The following is a 19,710-nucleotide window of genomic DNA, read 5'->3' as shown; positions in this document are numbered from 1 at the left end:
TCTTCAGCCGTTAACAAAAATAATTTTTAAAACGTATAGTAATACACCACTTGTGTGGCTATGTGGTCTAGTAGTATGACACTCGCTTTCGGATCGGAAGGTCCTGGGTTCGAGCCTCGCGCTCGGCGCATAGTTGAGTCCTTTGAAAAGGCTCTTTACTCACATTCTCTCACCATACTCAGGTGTAAAATGAGTACCTGGCCGTTAACAGCATTGTCTTTGTCCAAAAAATGGTAATATCGCCTAACAGTCGTCATGTCCCGTCCTACATGTTAAATGTTGCTGTTGGCTAGAGACCCCCTTGTAAAGCGCTTTGAGCACATTTAGTGGATATTGCGCTATATAAAGCTCAATTTTAAAATGCAGACAGACGGCAGAGACGTATTTCCCAGGTCTTGCCCAAGGTGTCAAATTTTAATACTGAAGTATTTTTAAGCGACTTATTTTTTGAAGCGATTTTACTCATTTCTCGTTCATCACTTTTTGAAAGATATTAGAATACATTAGTCGATAACCAATCTCTCCTTCTATTGAAACATTTAATATGTGTGATAATGATGATACAGAATCATGAAGCATGGCCTTCTGGTTGAATTTATCAACTTTGTCAACTGCTATCAAAGGCATATCATCGACTTTTTATTCTTCTTCTTCTTTTTCTTCTTCTTTTTCTTCTTCTTCTTCTTCTTCTTCTTCTTCTTCTTCTTCTTCTTCTTCTTCTTCTTCTTCTTCTTCTTCTTCTTCTCTCTTCTTCTTCTTCTTTCTTCTTCTTCTTCTTCTTCTTCTTCTCCTTCTCTCTTCTCCTTCTCTCTTCTTCTCTTCTTCTTCTTCTCTTCTTCTTCTTCTTCTTCTTCTTCTTCTTCTTCTTCTTCTTCTCTTCTTCTTCTTCTTCTTCTTCTTCTTCTTCTTCTTCTTTCTCTTCTCTCTTTCTCTTCTCTCTCTTTCTCTCTCTCTCTCTCTCTCTCTCTCTCTCTCTCTCTCTCTCTCTCTCTCTCTCTCTCTCTCTCTCTCTCTCTCTCTCTCTCTCTCTCTCTCTCTCTCTCGAACTGAGTACCGACAATGATGATGCCAGTGATCTAGAAAGAAAATGATAAATCAGTTGATATTTCTAAAAGGTTTAAAATTTGAAAACAATATATATATATATAAAAATCATTTTTTGGCTCTTTTAAACTCAGCTTAAGCTTACGTTCACCACTGTATATACTACCTTACAGTATAAAGCTTTCTTTTTTCCTTATATTAAATGCCAAAAGTGCATGTGTCCTTATTTTCCTTGTATCCTTCAACTGCCTGCCCTTCCTATTTACTGTTATAGGTAAATTTATACAATTTATCTGGATGTGTAGTAGCTGAGTTGATAGAGCTCTGGCCTTCCACACAAAGGTACTAACTGAGATCCATCCCGAGTGCAGTGGAGATAGTTTTCTGACCTCCCATCTCCAGTCAGCTGAGATAGTTTTCTGACCTCCCATCTCCAGTCAGCAGAGATAGTTTTCTGACCTCCCATCTCCAGTCAACAGAGATAGTTTTCTGACCTCCCATCTCCAGTCAACAGAGATAGTTTTCTGACCTCCCATCTCCAGTCAGCAGAGATAGTTTTCTGACCTCCCATCTCCAGTCAGCAGAGATAGTTTTCTGACCTCCCATGTCCAGTCAGCAGAGATAGTTTTCTGACCTCCCATGTCCAGTCAGCAGAGATAGTTTTCTGACCTCCCATGTCCAGTCAGCTGAGATAGTTTTCTGATCTGCCATGTCCAGTCAGCTGAGATAGTTTTCTGACCTCCCATGTCCAGTCAGCTGAGATAGTGTTCTGCCCTCCCATGTCCAGTCAACAGAGATAGTTTTCTGACCTCCCATCTCCAGTCAGCAGAGATAGTTTTCTGACCTCCCATCTCCAGTCAGCTGAGATAGTTTTCTGACCTCCCATCTCCAGTCAGCTGAGATAGTTTTCTGACCTCCCATCTCCAGTCAGCTGAGATAGTTTTCTGACCTCCCATCTCCAGTCAGCTGAGATCGTTTTCTGACCTCCCATCTCCAGTCAGCTGAGATAGTTTTCTGACCTCCCATCTCCAGTCAGCTGAGATAGTTTTCTGACCTCCCATCTCCAGTCAGCTGAGATAGTTTTCTGATCTGCCATCTCCAGTCAGTTGAGATAGTTTTCTGACCTCCCATCTCCAGTCAGCTGAGATAGTTTTCTGACCTCCCATGTCCAGTCAGCAGAGATAGTTTTCTGACCTCCCATGTCCAGTCAGCAGAGATAGTTTTCTGACCTCCCATTTCCAGTCAGCTGAGATAGTTTTCTGACCTCCCATCTCCAGTCAGCTGAGATAGTTTTCTGATCTGCCATGTCCAGTCAGCAGAGATAGTTTTCTGACCTCCCATGTCCAGTCAGCTGAGATAGTTTTCTGACCTCCCATGTCCAGTCAGCAGAGATAGTTTTCTGACCTCCCATCTCCAGTCAGCAGTGATAGTTTTCTGACCTCCCATGTCCAGTCAGCAGAGATAGTTTTCTGACCTCCCATGTCCAGTCAGCTGAGATAGTTTTCTGACCTCCCATGTCCAGTCAGCAGAGATAGTTTTCTGACCTCCCATGTCCAGTCAGCTGAGATAGTTTTCTGACCTCCCATCTCCAGTCAGCTGAGATAGTTTTCTGACCTCCCATCTCCAGTCAGCAGAGATAGTTTTCTGACCTCCCATCTCCAGTCAACAGAGATAGTTTTCTGACCTCCCATCTCCAGTCAACAGAGATAGTTTTCTGACCTCCCATCTCCAGTCAGCTGAGATAGTTTTCTGATCTGCCATGTCCAGTCAGCTGAGATAGTTTCCTGACCTCCCATCTCCAGTCAGCAGAGATAGTTTTCTGACCTCCCATCTCCAGTCAGCAGAGATAGTTTTCTGAACTGCCATCTCCAGTCAGCTGAGATAGTTTTCTGACCTCCCATGTCCAGTCAACAGAGATAGTTTTCTGACCTCCCATCTCCAGTCAGCAGAGATAGTTTTCTGACCTCCCATCTCCAGTCAGCTGAGATAGTTTCCTGACCTCCCATCTCCAGTCAGCAGAGATAGTTTTCTGACCTCCCATCTCCAGTCAGCAGAGATAGTTTTCTGAACTGCCATCTCCAGTCAGCTGAGATTGGGTTATTGGCTATGTCGGATTTGATGATGGGAATTACTTTGCCATAGATTAGTGTCCTATCCAAAGGGTGGTAAGCAGTTGCTCTTATTTATTGTCTGTATAATGCTTTAGAAACCAAGATAAACACAGCCTCGATGGGCCGTGGTGGGTCTGAATGATTTCTGTAGGCCCCATTAGTAGAATGTCTAAGTCTAATGTTATAAAACTCTATCAATCTTTTAAATTTGACCATTTATATAGCTCAAAATCTTTTAAACGTGCTCAAAAGCACTTTACAAGCGGTCCCTAGCCAACAGCAACACTTAACGTACAGGATGAAACATGATGTCTATAAGGCAATATTTGACCCAACGTATCAAAGCGGTATTATGTCGGGATTCACTCGGTAAGGGAAATTGAATTCATAGCCACAAATATCCAACTTGGGTTTAATTTCTGTTCGTTCTGGTGGAGTTTAAAGACTATTTCTTGCATTGCAAAAACTTCTAAGCTCCAATTTCTCATCAATCTATCTCTAAATTCACTTTTTGGGGTCTGAATCATCCCCGACATAATACCGTTTTGAGACGGAGGGTCAAATATTACAATATTTTTATTTTTATTTTCTGACAGAGACAACTCTGTTAACGACCAGTTACTCAATTTATTTCTGAGTACAATGAAAGAATGTGAGTAAAGAGCCTTTTCCAAGGACTCAATTATGCACTGCTCAATGCGGGACTCAAACCCTGGACTTTCCAGTCCAAAGGCAAGTGTAATAATATGCTTTGCACATAGTTGAGTTCTCTCATCGCACTCTGGTGTAAAATGAGTACCTGGCCATTAACAGCATTGTCTATGTTGAAAAAAAAAATTGTAATATCGCCTAACAGGCGTCATGTCTTGTTCTACATGTTACGTTTTGCTGTTGGTCAGGGACCCCTGTGTACAGCGCTTCAAACACGTTTAGTGGAAATTGCGCTATATAAAAGCTCAAGTTTTTTTATTTTTGTTTTGTTTTTGTTTGTTTTGTTGGGGTTTTTTTTTTGCCTTGCACTGTTTTGTACTCCCCTTTTTCTGATGGTTATTTTTGCATGATGTTTGGATTTTTATACATTGAAAATGGACATATGGTGGTGATTACCGTCAGGGAATACAAGCTGTTAATGGTCAAAAATATGGAACAAAAAAAAAAGAATCTAACACCTTAACTCACTCAATCCTAGAGATTTTTGGCTACTTTTCAAAATTGGAAAAATTGTATTCAAAATGAGCATGTACATATCTAGATAGTTTTATTCAACTACCATTAACATGTAAAAACTAAAAACATTAGCTTTGATACTACGCCTATAATTTGTCTCAGAAAAATGTATTAAATAGGTATGGGGTAAAAGTAACCCGGGTAAACTACGGATATAGTCGGTGTTAGGGTTGAGTGAGTTAAAGTAACCCCGGGTAAACTACGGATATAGTCGGTGTTAGGGTTGAGTGAGTTAAAGTAACCCCGGGTAAACTACGGATATAGTCGGTGTTAGGGTTGAGTGAGTTAAACTACAATGGAATCCTGTTAAAGCAAAGCACTTTCGGATCCGGAAGATTGATTGACTTTAAGAAAGGTTGTCTTTATCCATTATTGATGGAACACTTTTAGATAAAGAACAGACAATATAGGACCAATAAGACGTGTTGGCTTAAACCCTCTCCTTACCAACTATGGGAAAATCGTCACATTCGTTAGGATACAACCAACATTTTTCTTATTCCAATTTCATCATAAAATTTAAAGAAAATGAACAGTGTGTTGTAGAAAATGTTTTTGGAAAAGAAATCATGTATGGCAAGAACGTTACTGCTATTGTGTTTGAGTGATAAAAAGTCTATTTTTGTGTTAGTTGGGTGTGAAGTATTGGGGAAAATCCTGAAAATGGCTGGTAAGGAGAGAGTTATGCAAGGTTGTCTTTATCCATTATCGATGGAACACACTTAAATAAAGAACAGACAATATTATAGGACCAATAAGGCGTGTTGGCTTAATAAAGTAGAGAAGTTGACTTCATGCAGATTCTATCGTAATTCTATTTCTATTGTTTTTGGTGATGTCTGATGTAGGGTTAAATGACAATCCACCAAGGTAGAAAAGAAAATATTCTTTATTTCATTGAAATGATAATTAATGAGTAAAAGAATGTGCACAGACCCGCATTTGTAATTTCTATCCATGCATTTTAAGGAGAGAAATTAATTGAGATAAATGTGCTCAAAGCACTTTACAAGGTGTCCCAAGCCAACAGCAACACGTGACATAGAATGAGATGTAAGGAATAAATAACAATGTGAAATTGAATCTAAGCTTCAATTTGATTATGAAAACAGATAATTAAATTTAATTAATTCGTAATTAAATTGAAGCTTACATTCAATTTCACATTATTATTTATTTCTTCGAGCTTCGAGCAGCAACATTTACAGAATTAATTGAGCTTTATATAGCGCAATATCCACTAAATGTGCTCAAAGCGCTTTACAAGGGGTCCCTGGTCAACAGCAACATTTAACATGTAGGACGGGACATGCCGCCTGTTAGGCGATATTACAATTTTTTCGGACAAAGACAACGCTGTTAACGACCAGGTACTCATTTTACATCCGAGTACGTTGAGAGAAAGTGAGTAAAGAGCCTTTTCCAAGGACTCAACTATGCACCGAGCACGAGGCTCGAACCCAGGACCTTCCGATCCGAAAGCGAGTGTCCTACCACTAGACCACACAGAATCCTATAAGGCGATGTTACAAATTTTTTCAGCAGAGACAACGCTTTTACTGGCCAGGTACCTATAGTGAAAGAATGTGAGTCAAGAGCCTTTTTCAAGGTCTCAAACTTGCACAGCTCCAAGCGAGACTCGAACACAGGACTTACAGGTTCAAAAGCAAGTGTCTCGTCTCATCACTCAAACCACAAAAATATCTGTCCATTACAGGTATAATCAAAAAATCTATTTATAGCTTTGTGGACAGGGTTTTTTTTAAATAGTTGCACTGTTTTGTCCAATAGACAATTCAAGCATCAGTAACACACTTTATAGTCACCTGGAACAACTACAAAAGACGTCTAACTTCTACGTCATGGCACAAGACCGAAGGGCTAGAGCTCAGGTGGTCGCTCGTTCGGATAAGTAAGTAAGTCCAATAGAGAATCTGACAGTAAAAAAGCTGCCGTAAGGGTATAATCAAAACATCTATTTATAGCTTTTGGACAGGATTTTTTAAAATAGTTGCACTGTTTTGTCCAATAGGCAATCTGACAGTAAAAAAGCTGCCGTAGACGTGGTAGCGGATGATGATGGCGACGACAGACACACCGTGATTGCGACCGCAAAAGGAATTTTCAACTCCAAAGGTGGCCTCTTGGAATCGCCAGGTATGTAACCGATATAAAATACAAGGCATTGTATTGTGTCATTTTGGGAGGCCTTCCGAAAGCTCCTACATCCTCAGTATTAAAAGAGGGATTATTTTGATAACCCCCCCCCCCCCCCACTAAATTATTATTTTTAAGTCTCCCCCCTCCCCCAAACCCCCTACTAGAACATTTATACTGGGGATGTAGGAGCTTTCGGAAGGCCTCCCGTCATTTCTATTGAACACTGCATTTTTGTGTGATAAAACTAAAACGTCCTGTATACATGATGGCAGGAATTATCAACATTTTTTAGCCACAACCTGAGGTAATTGAAAATATTATAATCGTGTTATAACGTTGAATTAATGAGAATTAAGATCTGTTGATAAACTCAATCAACTTTATTACAACTCGATAACAAGACAGACTTTGTTAGTCAGAAGTCAACACGAACACCCCACAGAAAAAGAACTCTTCCCCCATGGAACATGTAATAATACTATAATTAATGTGTGATACATCCATACATCAAAACTAGAAACAATGTTATTACAATCGGATCTAGATTTTGTATTGGTAAATTGTATAAAATAGTGTTTTGAATTGTTACCTCCCCAAGAACATCGGATTTTGGTATGTTTGGATTCTAGCTCATTGAATTCTATTACGTTCTGTAATACAGCAAGATGGAGCTGTTGCTGTTGGTCAGGGACCCCTTGTAAAGCGCTTTGAACACGTTTAGTGGAAATTGCACTATATAAATGCTCTATTTTTTATTTTAAAAATTATTTTTTTCGTTACCTTCCGTGAGCATCAAATTTTTGGCAAGCTCTGATACTGATTCTAGCTCACCGAATACACACTCTGTAATACAGCAAAACTGAAGCTGGGTGACTGAATGTTATCTATTATATTATAATGTTGTTACCTTCCGTGAACATCAGATTTTGGCATGATTGGATTCTAGCACCATTTTTGGCTTTTCCCAAGACTGTGCTAGAAACCAGCGACTACTGTATTAGTATTAATTAGTATTTGTTCAATATTAAATTGTTATGTATTAGTATTAATTAGTATTTGTTCAATATTAAATTGTTATGTATTAGTATTAATTAGTATTTGTTCAATATTAAATTGTTATGTATTAGTATTAATTAGTATTTGTTCAATATTAAATTGTTATGTATTAGTATTAATTAGTATTTGTTCAATATTCAATTGTTATGTATTAGTATTAATTAGTATTTGTTCAATATTCAATTGTGATAAAAAAATTTCTCTTGATCTTCTTCTTCTCTGCATTTCCAGAGACTGGCGTTAGTATTTGGATTCCAGAAGGTGCTTTAGGGGACGAGGATCAGGAGATTTATTTCAAGGTGTGTCAGGATAACAGTCTGTTGCCACCTCTTGACACGGAGAAAGGTGTGTAGTGTGTTGTGTGTTGTTGTTGTTGTTGTTGTTGTTGTTGTTTGGACTTTTAGATAACCATAGGTTTGTTGTGTTGTTTTTCTTTTCTTTTTTTTTTCAAAGTTTCAAAGTTGATTCAATCTTAGGCTTTCGCCAATAAATCACACAATTTGTTGACAACATACATGAAAGTGGAAAAAATGGTAAATGGAACCCAAAAATAAACTGATACCATTAATAACCAACAAAAAAAAAATACAAAAATCGTTATACCACCAATACGTACAATAATAATATAATAATAATAATAATAATAATAATAATAATAATAATAATAATAATAATAATAATAATAATAATAATTGATAATGATAATAATAATAATAATAATAATAATAATAATGATAATAATAATAATAATAATAATAATAATAATAGTAATAATGATAACAGTAATAATAATGACAATTATAACAAAAACACTTGAAAGATTTTTTTCTCTATCAAAACAAAACTTGGCATTATAATATAAATCCCCTTTACAGTACAATATTGGATATGTCAACACACTTGGTGAAATCTCGTGGTTAAGGAGACCTTTTACACACACACACACACACACACACACACACACACACACACACACATAATTACCCTAATGGTTGTCAGGCAATGGCAAATGATGTAAGAGTTTTAGTACAAAAGGACAATGAGCAGGTGAACTGTGCTTTATGAAATAGAAATCTGGTTCCACACAGCCTGCATGGAGAATAAAAGGAAATATTATGAAACACATTAAGGGCGGTAACTCTATTGAAACGTATTGTACATATTTACCCCTTTTATTTTGTAATTTATTCTGTCTAATAGCATTATATGAATTTAAAAGCGATCCACCCACCCACCCACCCATCCATTCATCCACCCACCCATCCATTCATCCATCCAACCATCAATCCATCTATCCATTCATCCACCCATCCAACCATCAATCCATCTATCCATTCATCCACCCATCCAACCATCAATCCATCTATCCATTCATCCACCCACCCATCCATTCATCCATCTATCCATTCATCCACCCATCCGACCATCAATCCATCTATCCATTCATCCAACCATCTATCCATTCATCCACCCACCCATCCATTCATCCATCTATCCATTCATCCACCCATCCAACCATCAATCCATTCATCCACCCATCCAACCATCAATCCATCTATCCATTCATCCAACCATCTATCCATTCATCCACCCACCCATCCATTCATCCATCTATCCATTCATCCACCCATCCAACCATCAATCCATCTATTCATTCATCCACCCACCCACCCATCTATCCATCTGTCCATTCATCCACCCACCCATCCATATATCCATCCATTCATCCACCCACCCATCCATTCATCCATCTATCCATTCATCCACTCACCCATCCATCTATCCATTCATCCACCCACCCATCCATCCATCCATTCATCCACCCACCCATCCATTCCTCCATCTATCCATTCATCCACCCATCCAACCATCAATCCATCTATTCATTCATCCACCCATCCAACCATCAATCCATCTATCCATTCATCCACCCACCCACCCATCCATTCATCCACCCACCCATCCATTCATCCACCCACCCACCCATCCATTCATCCATCTATCCACCCATCCAACCATCAATCCATCTATCCATTCATCCATCTATCCATTCATCCACCCATCTTTTCATCCATCCATCTATCAATCAACCAATCAATTCCTTTGTTCCCCCATCCAGGCGAGACCCTTCTATCACCCCTAGTCATGTGTGGACCACATGGGACAACATTCAACAAACCGGTCCATCTCCGACTTCCACACTCGGCCTCATCCAACCCAGAGAGCTGGTCTTTCGCCCTCAAGTCCAGCGATGCACCGAGTGGTAAGGGACAGTAGAACTAATGTAGTGACAATTTTGTACAAATAATCAACTTAGAGCGATGCATTCGACAGACAGAGACAAATGTGACCTACAATCACACAACAGTATTATATCATCTGGGTGACAAATTATCAAATTAGAAAGTGGGTTTTATTTTATATTATTGTTATGGAGGGCAATGGGTATTGTGGTAATGGAGATTGTGGTAATGGATAGTGTGGTGATGGATGGTGTGGTAATGGATAGTGTGGTAATGGAGATTGTGGTAATGGAGATTGTGGTAATGGAGATTGTGGTAATGGACATTGTGGTAATGGATATTGTTGGAATTGGTAATGGATTGTGGTAATGGATAGTGGTATGAATGGGTAAATGGATTGTATGATATTGTGGTAATGGATATTGTGGTAATGGAGATTGTGGTAATGGATATGTGGTAATGGATATTGTGGTAATGGATATTGTGGTAATGGATATTGTGGTAATGGATATTGTGGTAATGGATATTGTGGTAATGGAGATTGTGGTAATGGATATTGTGGTAATGGATATTGTGGTAATGGATATTGTGGTAATGGATATTGTGGTAATGGAGATTGTGGTAATGGAGATTGTGGTAATGGAGTGTGGTAATGGATATTGTGGTAATGGATATTGTGGTAATGGATATTGTGGTAATGGAATATTGTGGTAATGGATATTGTGGTAATGGATATTGTGGTAATGGAATTGTGGTAATGGATATTGTGGTAATGGAATTGGTATGAGATTGTGGTAATGGATATTGTGGTAATGGACATTGTGGTAATGGATATTGTGGTAATGGATATTGTGGTAATGGATAGTGTGGTAATGGACATTGTGGTAATGGACATTGTGGTAATGGATATTGTGGTAATGGACATTGTGGTAATGGATAGTGTGGTAATGGATATTGTGGTAATGGATAGTGTGGCAATGGACATTGTGGTAATGGATAGTGTGGCAATGGATATTGTGGTAATGGATAGTGTGGTAATGGATATTGTGGTAATGGATAGTGTGGTAATGGATATTGTGGTAATGGATAGTATGGTAATGGATATTGTGGTAATGGATAGTGTGGTAATGGATAGTGTGGTAATGGATATTGTGGTAATGGATAGTGTGGCAATGGATAGTGTGGTAATGGATAGTGTGGTAATGGATATTGTGGTAATGGATAGTGTGGTAATGGATAGTGTGGTAATGGATATTGTGGTAATGGATAGTGTGGCAATGGATAGTGTGGTAATGGATAGTGTGGTAATGGATATTGTGGTAATGGATAATGTGGTAATAGAGATTGTGGTAATGGGTATTGTGGTAATGGAGATTGTGGTCATTGACATTGTGGTAATAGAGATTGTGGTAATGGATATTGTTGTAATGGAGATTGTGGTAATGAAGATTGTGATAATGGAGATTGTGGTAATGGACATTGTGTAGCAATGACTATAAAAAATGTTTTTTTCTCTTTTTGAGGAAAATGTTTGTCTAAAATCAAAGCCCTATCTCCACTGAGTAAAAATGTTTTTGAATTTTGAAAATCCATTCATAAATAAACAAGTTATGCAGTTTCAAAGGTGTCATTTATTTGGATGACCCGCAAAGAGGAAAACAACGCAAAAATATGGGACGCTTTTTCGGCATTTTTTTTTCGACCTTTGGTTGTATCTTGCGTAATAAGTGTGAAACTTGAAGAGCAAATTAGGATGGTGTTTTGTAAAATACGGGAAAAGTACTCGTCATATTCATATGAAATTTTACAACCAAAAAGAAGAAATGTTCATGTATTACCTTGTCAGCGACAAAACCTACACGCCCGGTAGTTTTAGAAATATTTTACTCCAAAGAGTAAAAATCTATTTTTAACGGTCTTCTGGTAATCGCACGAGTTTTGTCGCTTGACATCTAAAATGACCTTTTTTCTAACTGTGTGCCAACTTTCAGTCATATTCATCGATAAACAGCGTCGTAATTAATTTTTTAAAATAGCATCTACGAAACGGCTTTATCCCATATTTTGTCTGGAATTTGGGCACTTCGTGAGCGAAAAAGAGGCCCAACGATTTGTGCGGGATAGTCATTACTACATTGTGGTAATGGATATTGTGGTAATGGATGTTGTGGCAATGGAGATTGTGGTAATGGATGTTGTGGCAATGGAGATTGTGGCAATGGATATTGTGGTAATGGATGTTGTGGCAATGGATATTGTGGTAATGGATATTGTGGTAATTGACATTGTGGTAATGGATATTGTGGTAATTGACATTGTGGTAATGGATATTGTGGTAATGGATGTTGTGGCAATGGAGATTGTGGTAATGGATGTTGTGGCAATGGATGTTGTGGCAATGGATATTGTGGTAATGGATATTGTGGTAATTGACATTGTGGTAATGGATATTGTGGTAATTGACATTGTGGTAATGGATATTGTGGTAATTGACATTGTGGTAATGGATATTGTGGCAATGGATGTTGTGGCAATGGATATTGTGGTAATGGATATTGTGGTAATGGATGTTGTGGCAATGGATATTGTGGTAATGGATATTGTGGCAATGGATGTTGTGGCAATGGATATTGTGGTAATGGATATTGTGGTAATGGATATTGTGGTAATGGATATTGTGGTAATGGATATTGTGGTAATGGATATTGTGGTAATGGATATTGTGGCAATGGATATTGTGGTAATGGAGATTGTGGCAATGGATATTGTGGCAATGGATAGTGTGGTAATGGATATTGTGGTAATGGATAGTGTGGTAATGGATATTGTGGTAATTGACATTACTAACGAAAGAGTGACAATGGAGAGGCTTCGGATGGGAACAAAACAGACAATGGACGTTTAGGCTACAAACCCTTCATCAGCACAATAAACACATCAACGTTGAAAACAAATAAAGTGAGATGGAGTGTAAATTTATACCGTTTGTACTCGGTGATGGTTGTTGGAGTGTGAATGAGGAGTTAGTGTGGCGTGGGTTTGTGAGCAGGTATAAAATGAGTATCTGGCCAGTAAAAGCGCTGTCTTTCTTGGGGAAAAAATTGTAATATCGCCTAACAGGCTTCATGTCTTGTCCGACATGTTAAGTGTTACAGTTGGCTGGGATCCCTTGTAAAGCGCTTTGAGCACGTTTAAAAGAAAAAAAACAAAAAACTAGAGCATTTATATAGCGCAATATCCACCAAATGTGCTCAAAGCGCTTTACAAAGGGTCCCTGACCAACTGTAACATGTAGAACGAGACATAACGCCTGTTAGGCGATATTACAATTTTTTTTCCGACAGAGACAACGCTGTTGACGGCCAGGTACTCATTTTACATCTCAGTACGGTGAGAGAATGTGAGTAAAGAATCTTTTCCAAGGACTCAACTATTTGTCGAGCGAGACTTGAACCCAGGACCTTCCGATCCGAAAGCGAGTGTCATACCACAAGACCACACATAGCAGCACGTTTATTTGATATTGCCCTATATAAACGCTTACGGGTTTTTTTTACTCAATGAAAATCAGAGAAAGCCATAAGAAACACATGAAAGATTTGACTGTGATGTCAGTTTGACTTTATCTGTGATGTCAGTTTGACTTTATCTGTGATGTCAGTTTGACTTTATCTGTGATGTCAGTTTGACTTTATCTGTGGGTCAGTTTGACTTTATCTGTGGGTCAGTTTGACTTTATCTGTGATGTCAGTTTGACTTTATCTGTGGGTCAGTTTGACTTTATCTGTGATGTCAGTTTGACTTTATCTGTGGGTCAGTTTGACTTTATCTGTGGGTCAGTTTGACCTTATCTGTGATGTCAGTTTGACTTTATCTGTGATGTCAGTTTGACTTTATCTGTGATGTCAGTTTGACATGGCACGGGTTTGATGTGATGAGTCACGTGGTGTGTGGAATCTTTCATCTATCTTTTCTCTTTCTTCTCCACAGGTGAAACCACGGAATGGCAGAACGTGACCTTGGCAGGGTCAGAGGGTGTGGCTAGAGGTCGTGTGGATCAGAGCAGTGTGTCCATATTGGTGGATCATTTCTAGTATAGATGTGTTATCTACACACAAACACATACACACACAATAAGACAGATATAGTCTAGATTCATACCAAACATACTGGGTAATGTAAATGTTGCTGCTCGAAGCTCGAAGAAATAAATAACAATGTGAAATTGAATGTAAGTTTCAATTTAAATAATATATGAAAACAGATAAAATGGATGTTTCGGGTTTCCCCTTTACCAAAAAAACAGGATGAATGAAACACCACAGACGAATGAGATAATGTGGTAGTAACCTTTCATGGTTATTCATTATAACAACGCCACTACCACATTATCTCATTCGTCTGTAGTGTTTCATTCATCCTGTTTTGTTGGTAAATGGGAAACCAGAAACATCCATTTTATTTGTTTTCGTATATTAAATTGAACCTTGCATACATTCAATTTCACATTGTTATTTATTACAAATCATACACACGCAGATTAAATAAAAACAGACATTCAAACACACACACACATTTACAGACAACCCTATCGTTGTTGTTTTCATGTACAGAAATGTTTATTTATTGACCATATATTGGGTCGCCAACCATCAACGAATTGCATGTTAAGATACACACTCACTCACACGTCGTGTCTACAAGATATGCCCTAGTTGTCTATGTTGCTATTATATCTGTTTGGATCTACCACTGTTGGTGTCAGACAAAAATCTAAAAGTGCCAGACAATGCAGAAATAATTTTTTTTTAAATAATAATAAAATTCTCTTTATTCATCCCATAGGGGAATTTTGTTTCTAGGGTCTATTCCAAGGGAAGACTGGAATAACCCAGGCGTCAGCCACAGTGCAGCGCCGCAAATTGAGCTAGGGCGAGGTGGTGACTTGCTGAAGGCCTCACAGCACAGCGACGGGTGATCGAATTCAGTACCTTTTGGGTATGAAGCAAAGACTATACTGCTGAGCCACGCTGCCCCTTAAAGAGAGAAGGAAGAAAAAAAACTAGGGATCAAACCTAAGACCTTCTGATTTAAAAAAAGTCATACATTCATGAGCATCTCAAAGTTGTTAAATCAATGAAAAGGAGTAGGCTATTTAGTAACAAACAGGCTACATAATTTGAAGTGTCATTTAATTCTCGCGTGGGTAAATTGGAAAGAGGATGCAAGACCACCGCGAGGAGACTTGGAGACGTACCATAGAGGGACCTAAAACAGAGAGGTCTGTCTGTCCCTCGAGATGGCCCCCAAGAATATCTACTGACAGGACCAGGTGGAGATCCCTTGCATCGCCTCAAGTGCCAGCAGGCCCGAAGAGGATTGAGTGAGTGAGTGAGTAAATTGTTGAACTATAAAGTTATTTACAGTGACTGCTATTTATATCTCACCATATAAAAAACTACAAATGGTTAAATTTTCAAGTCTGCGGCGGGGTCAACCTGACCCAACACTAACAATACTTTGATGGGATGAGACACATTTGGGATCGGGCGCTGTATAAGTTATAATATTAATTATGAATATTAATATGTGTTGATTTGTGACGACTTAGAGGGCTTTCTTCTACATTTAAAATTTCTAAATTCTGATTCCAAAGATGCTCTGACCAGCGGTAATTCTACCCAAACTGAAATAAATTGTGAGATTTTTAAAATACAAATTTAGGTTGTATTTTTATATATAGAAATTATTGCTAACTATACCTACACGATATATACCTTTACATGTTAAATGTTATAATGTTATATAATTTTATGTGTTATAATGTCATATAACCTTGCACTGTGTATTGGGTTGAGTCCTGGTCACCTGGTTGTCTAAGACGTTAAACTTTTATGTATGTAGCCCATTGTCTTATTGATTCAAATCACGCACACCTTTCTGTGGACAGGGAAGGTAACTCTAATAATATAAGAGTAGCATAAACTATTATTTGTTGCTTTTCTTTTTTTTTTTTTTAATTTTGTATGCTTGTTTGTTTGTTTGTTTTGGGGGTGGGGGGGGGGGGGGGGGTGTTTTTGTATTGAACACTGATAATTTGAATTGTTAAATTGTTGATATTTTACCGTACAGCTGAATATTTTTAATGTTTTTTTGTTTTTTTTAGAATATTTTTTTAAAAACGAAACTCTTTATTCTTTGTTTTTATTAATCTGGTCCCTTGCTGATCCAATAAAAGATTTTTGGTCATTTATATATATATCTATATATATATATAGCTGGGTCTTTTTAGATCTAGTGGAAAGTACTGTGCTAGCGTCCTATCCGAAGGGTAGCAAGCAATAGACTAGCGTCCTATCCGAAGGGTAGCAAGCAATTGCTATTGTCAATGTCACACTATAAAAAATGGGATAAACTCCAGCTCCATGGGTCTCATCTCATAGCTCTAAAAGGACGACTTTTGTAAATGACTCAGGCCTACATAAGGAGGCAGTTTGTGCTGGAGTTCAAACAAAACTTTTGGAAAATTTGATTTCATAGAGTTGTGAAAATGTTACTGCTCGAAGAAATGAATAATAACGTGAAGTTGAATGTAAGCTTCAATTTAATTACAAAAACAGATCAAATGAACGTTTCGGGTTTCCCCTTTATCAACAAAACAGGATGAATGAAACACCACAGATGAATGAGATGATGTGGTAGTGGCGTAGTTGACTACGCCACTACCACATCATCTCATTCATCTGTGGTGTTTCATTCATCCTGTTTTGTTGATAAAGGGGAAACCTGAAACGTTCATTTGATCTGTTTTTGTAATTAAATTGAAGCTTACATTCAACTTCACGTTATTATCTATTTCAGAGTTAGTATGGACGAGTGTAAACATTCCAGACATGAAATTTGTTTTACATCAACACTCCAGACGAAATTTTCTACCTTTGTTGATATTTCCAAAACCCTTTTATTCTCAAATCATATAAATGTTTGGGTCAAATTTCTGTAAGTAAATAAATACATAAATGAAACTGAAATGACATATTCGTCATAAATGTTAACAAAGTGACAGCAAGCTGCTAGAAGCCATGAACTGGAAACAAAGTAATAAAGAAAAATGAATATAATTAACAGCTTTGCAAAATAACAAAATACTAAACACAGAACGTTTCGGGCTCCAAATCCTTCATCAGCCAATATTAAAGACGGTAAAAATATTAATAAATCACTTGAAGCCCAACTGTCCGGATTTTAAGTAATGTATGTATTAATGTTTTTATTTAAGAAGGATTTTGAGCCCGAAATGTCCCATGTGTGATATTTTGTTCTTTATTAACCCTCTCCTTACCACCTACAGCAAAATCGTCACATTTGTTACGACACAATACACCATTTTCTTATTCAGATTTATTTCCTACATCACAAACTTTGAAGAATGATCTTTGTTTAGTTAATAAGAAAATAAAGTTGTTTTGTAGAGAGATTGTTTTGAGTTTTTAAAAATCAATTGTTCTGCTGGGTAAGCCTGCCATTTTGTGGATAATACTGAAAAGGATCAGTAAGGAGAGAGTTAAAGCTCTTATATTAATTTTTGTTCATTAGGAATTTTATAATGGTTTTTTTATTGTCCCAACTTCTCAACTTTGTCCTTAACGCCATCACTGTTCCTACAAAATAGGAAGAAATAGATTTACTGTATTATTATTCTATACCATTGTGAATATGAATTTAATATAATAAAACATATATATATATATATATATATATATATATATATATATATATATATATATATATATTGTCAGTATGTCTTATATCATGTATATCCCTTAACCTGCTGACAGTGCATTTAGTCAATCTTCTGATATGAATTTTTAACTCTGACCACGCAAAAATGGGAGCATAGCACTGAACTCATTGGGAAGGTGAATTACAAAATGGACAATGACTTAGAAAAAAAAATTTGAGCTTTATATAGCGCAATATCCACTAAATGTGCTCAAAGCACTTTACAAGGAGTCCCTGGTCAACAGCAAAATTTAACATGTAGGACGGGACATTGTTAGGTGATATTACAATTTTTCGGACAAAGACAACGCTGTTACCAGCCAGGTATTCATTTTACACCTTGAGTATGATGAGGGAATGTGAGTAAAGAGCCTTTTCCAAGGACTCAACTTTGCGCCGATAGCGAGGCTCGAACCCAGGACCTTCCGATCCGAAAGCGAGTATCATACCACTAGACCACATAGCCGACTTAGAAGTTCGGGAGTGACGTCCCTTGAATCCATAGCTTGCTCAGTGATTTTTATTTTCAGATCGAAAAATACAATTTAGTCACATATTTTAATGAAATTGTTGAGTTTATATTTTGTCTGTACAGCTCATTTCTTGAAATAGGGAATGAGATTAGCGGAAGAGTAGCGTCCCTTGATTGGCCCTCACCGGCGGAAAAGTTATTAGAGAGAGAACGTCATGTTGGTTGTGCGCATGCGTCTCTAGTCCTCGCTTCCGGAGACACTTCACGAGAGAGATGCATGCGCAAAACCATGTTGACATTCTCTCTGTAAGGTGATGTCCAATCAAGGGACGCTACTCTTCTGCTGATCTCATTCCCTATAGAATTTGACTCAGATGTAAATGTTTATTTGCTTGATGGGACGAATATTTCCATGAAAACGGATAGACCTGGATCTGTTAACTCACTCCATCCTAGAGATTTTTGCTCCTTTACAAAATGGGAAAAAATGTATTAAAAATGAACATTTACGTAGATAGTTTTATTCAACTATCCTGGGTGGGGATCCTGACCTCCCATAGCGGGCAGGGAGGTACATACTGTGTCTTCTATCCCCTTATATCTGTTTTCCAACATGCTTTCTATCTTTGTCTTGAAATGAAATTACTTGGTTTTTTCCTGGCCCTAGTCGTAGTCTTGGCTGGGAGGGAAACAGTCAAATGCATAGTTTTTGTTTTGGGAGATGCTATTTTTTTCCTTGTAAATCATCTCTCTGTTATGTATTAATCTATTTGTTATTTCTAATGTATAGTGTAAGTATTTGAGTGTGTTCCTCTTTGTTGGATTTTGTGCTTGTGTCCATATGAGACTTATAGGTGATCTCAAACTAAGTACATTGGTGGTATGCTCTTGGAATTTACATCTGATCCCTATTTGTTCCCAGTTCCCCCTTGTCTTACTTTCTCTTGGGTGCTTTAATTGTAATTCTAGAACTTTTTACTGTCCCATTTTCTTCCTTTTTACTGGCGCTGATATAACCTAAATGTGTTGCAAGCGCCGTAAAACCCTTAAAAACAAAAACAAACATTCAACTATCATTAACATGTAAAAACTAAAAACATTATCTTTGATACTACGCCTATAATTTGTCTCAGAAAAATGCAATAAAATAGGCATGGGGTAAAAGTAACCCCGGGTATACTACGGATATAGTCGGTGTTAGGGTTGAGTGAGTTAATGAAGAAACTGACATCTATCATTTTCTACCATAAAACAACATTTGTCAATTGTTTGATTTTTAAAGTAGGAAAAGTATTCACTATCAGGCAATACTAACATTGTGCATATTAATGAGATTTCCAATGGCCGCCATTGTCACGTGACCTAATTTACATATCTATTTTTTTAAATATTTAGCTTGTCCATCCATTTTGGTCATCTTGAAAGTTTAATTGATTTATCTCCCCCTTATTCCAAAGTGTAATTGATTTATCTCCCCTTATTCCAAAACGTTATTGATTTAGCTGCCCATATTCCAAAGTGTAATTGATTTATCTCCCACTTATTCCAAGTGTAATTGATTTATCTCCCCCTTATTCTAAAGTTTAATTGATTGATCTCCCCCTTATTCCAAAGT

The 19,710-nt window shown here is 37.5% G+C and overlaps 1 protein-coding gene across 10 annotated transcripts in view; it reads left to right on the top strand.

The window, feature by feature from the left end:
- Positions 1-15,878, top strand: part of LOC144960864 (tight junction protein 1-like) — a 192,822-nt gene extending 176,944 nt beyond the window's left edge. For 8 of the 10 annotated variants that reach the window (XM_078894259.1, XM_078894253.1, XM_078894252.1 and 5 more), the window contains 4 exons: positions 6,415-6,539; positions 7,830-7,943; positions 9,718-9,861; positions 13,832-14,068. In XM_078894259.1, the coding sequence (XP_078750385.1) occupies positions 6,415-6,539; positions 7,830-7,943; positions 9,718-9,861; positions 13,832-13,935 (487 nt within the window). In that variant the 3' untranslated portion in view covers positions 13,936-14,068. Of the gene's footprint in view, positions 1-6,414; positions 6,540-7,829; positions 7,944-9,717; positions 9,862-13,831 lie in introns of all 10 variants that reach the window. The other 2 variants (XM_078894257.1, XM_078894255.1) reach the window with 2 other exon arrangements.
- Positions 15,879-19,710: the final 3,832 nt, after the last annotated feature.

The sequence above is a fragment of the Berghia stephanieae genome, chromosome 15 (genome assembly GCF_034508935.2).
Source record: "Berghia stephanieae isolate SIO BIC M18660-M18661 chromosome 15, UCSD_Bste_1.3, whole genome shotgun sequence".
Taxonomy (NCBI): domain Eukaryota; kingdom Metazoa; phylum Mollusca; class Gastropoda; order Nudibranchia; family Aeolidiidae; genus Berghia; species Berghia stephanieae.
The sequence above is the reverse complement of the archived record's forward strand: the minus strand, read 5'-3'. Positions and strand labels throughout refer to the sequence as shown.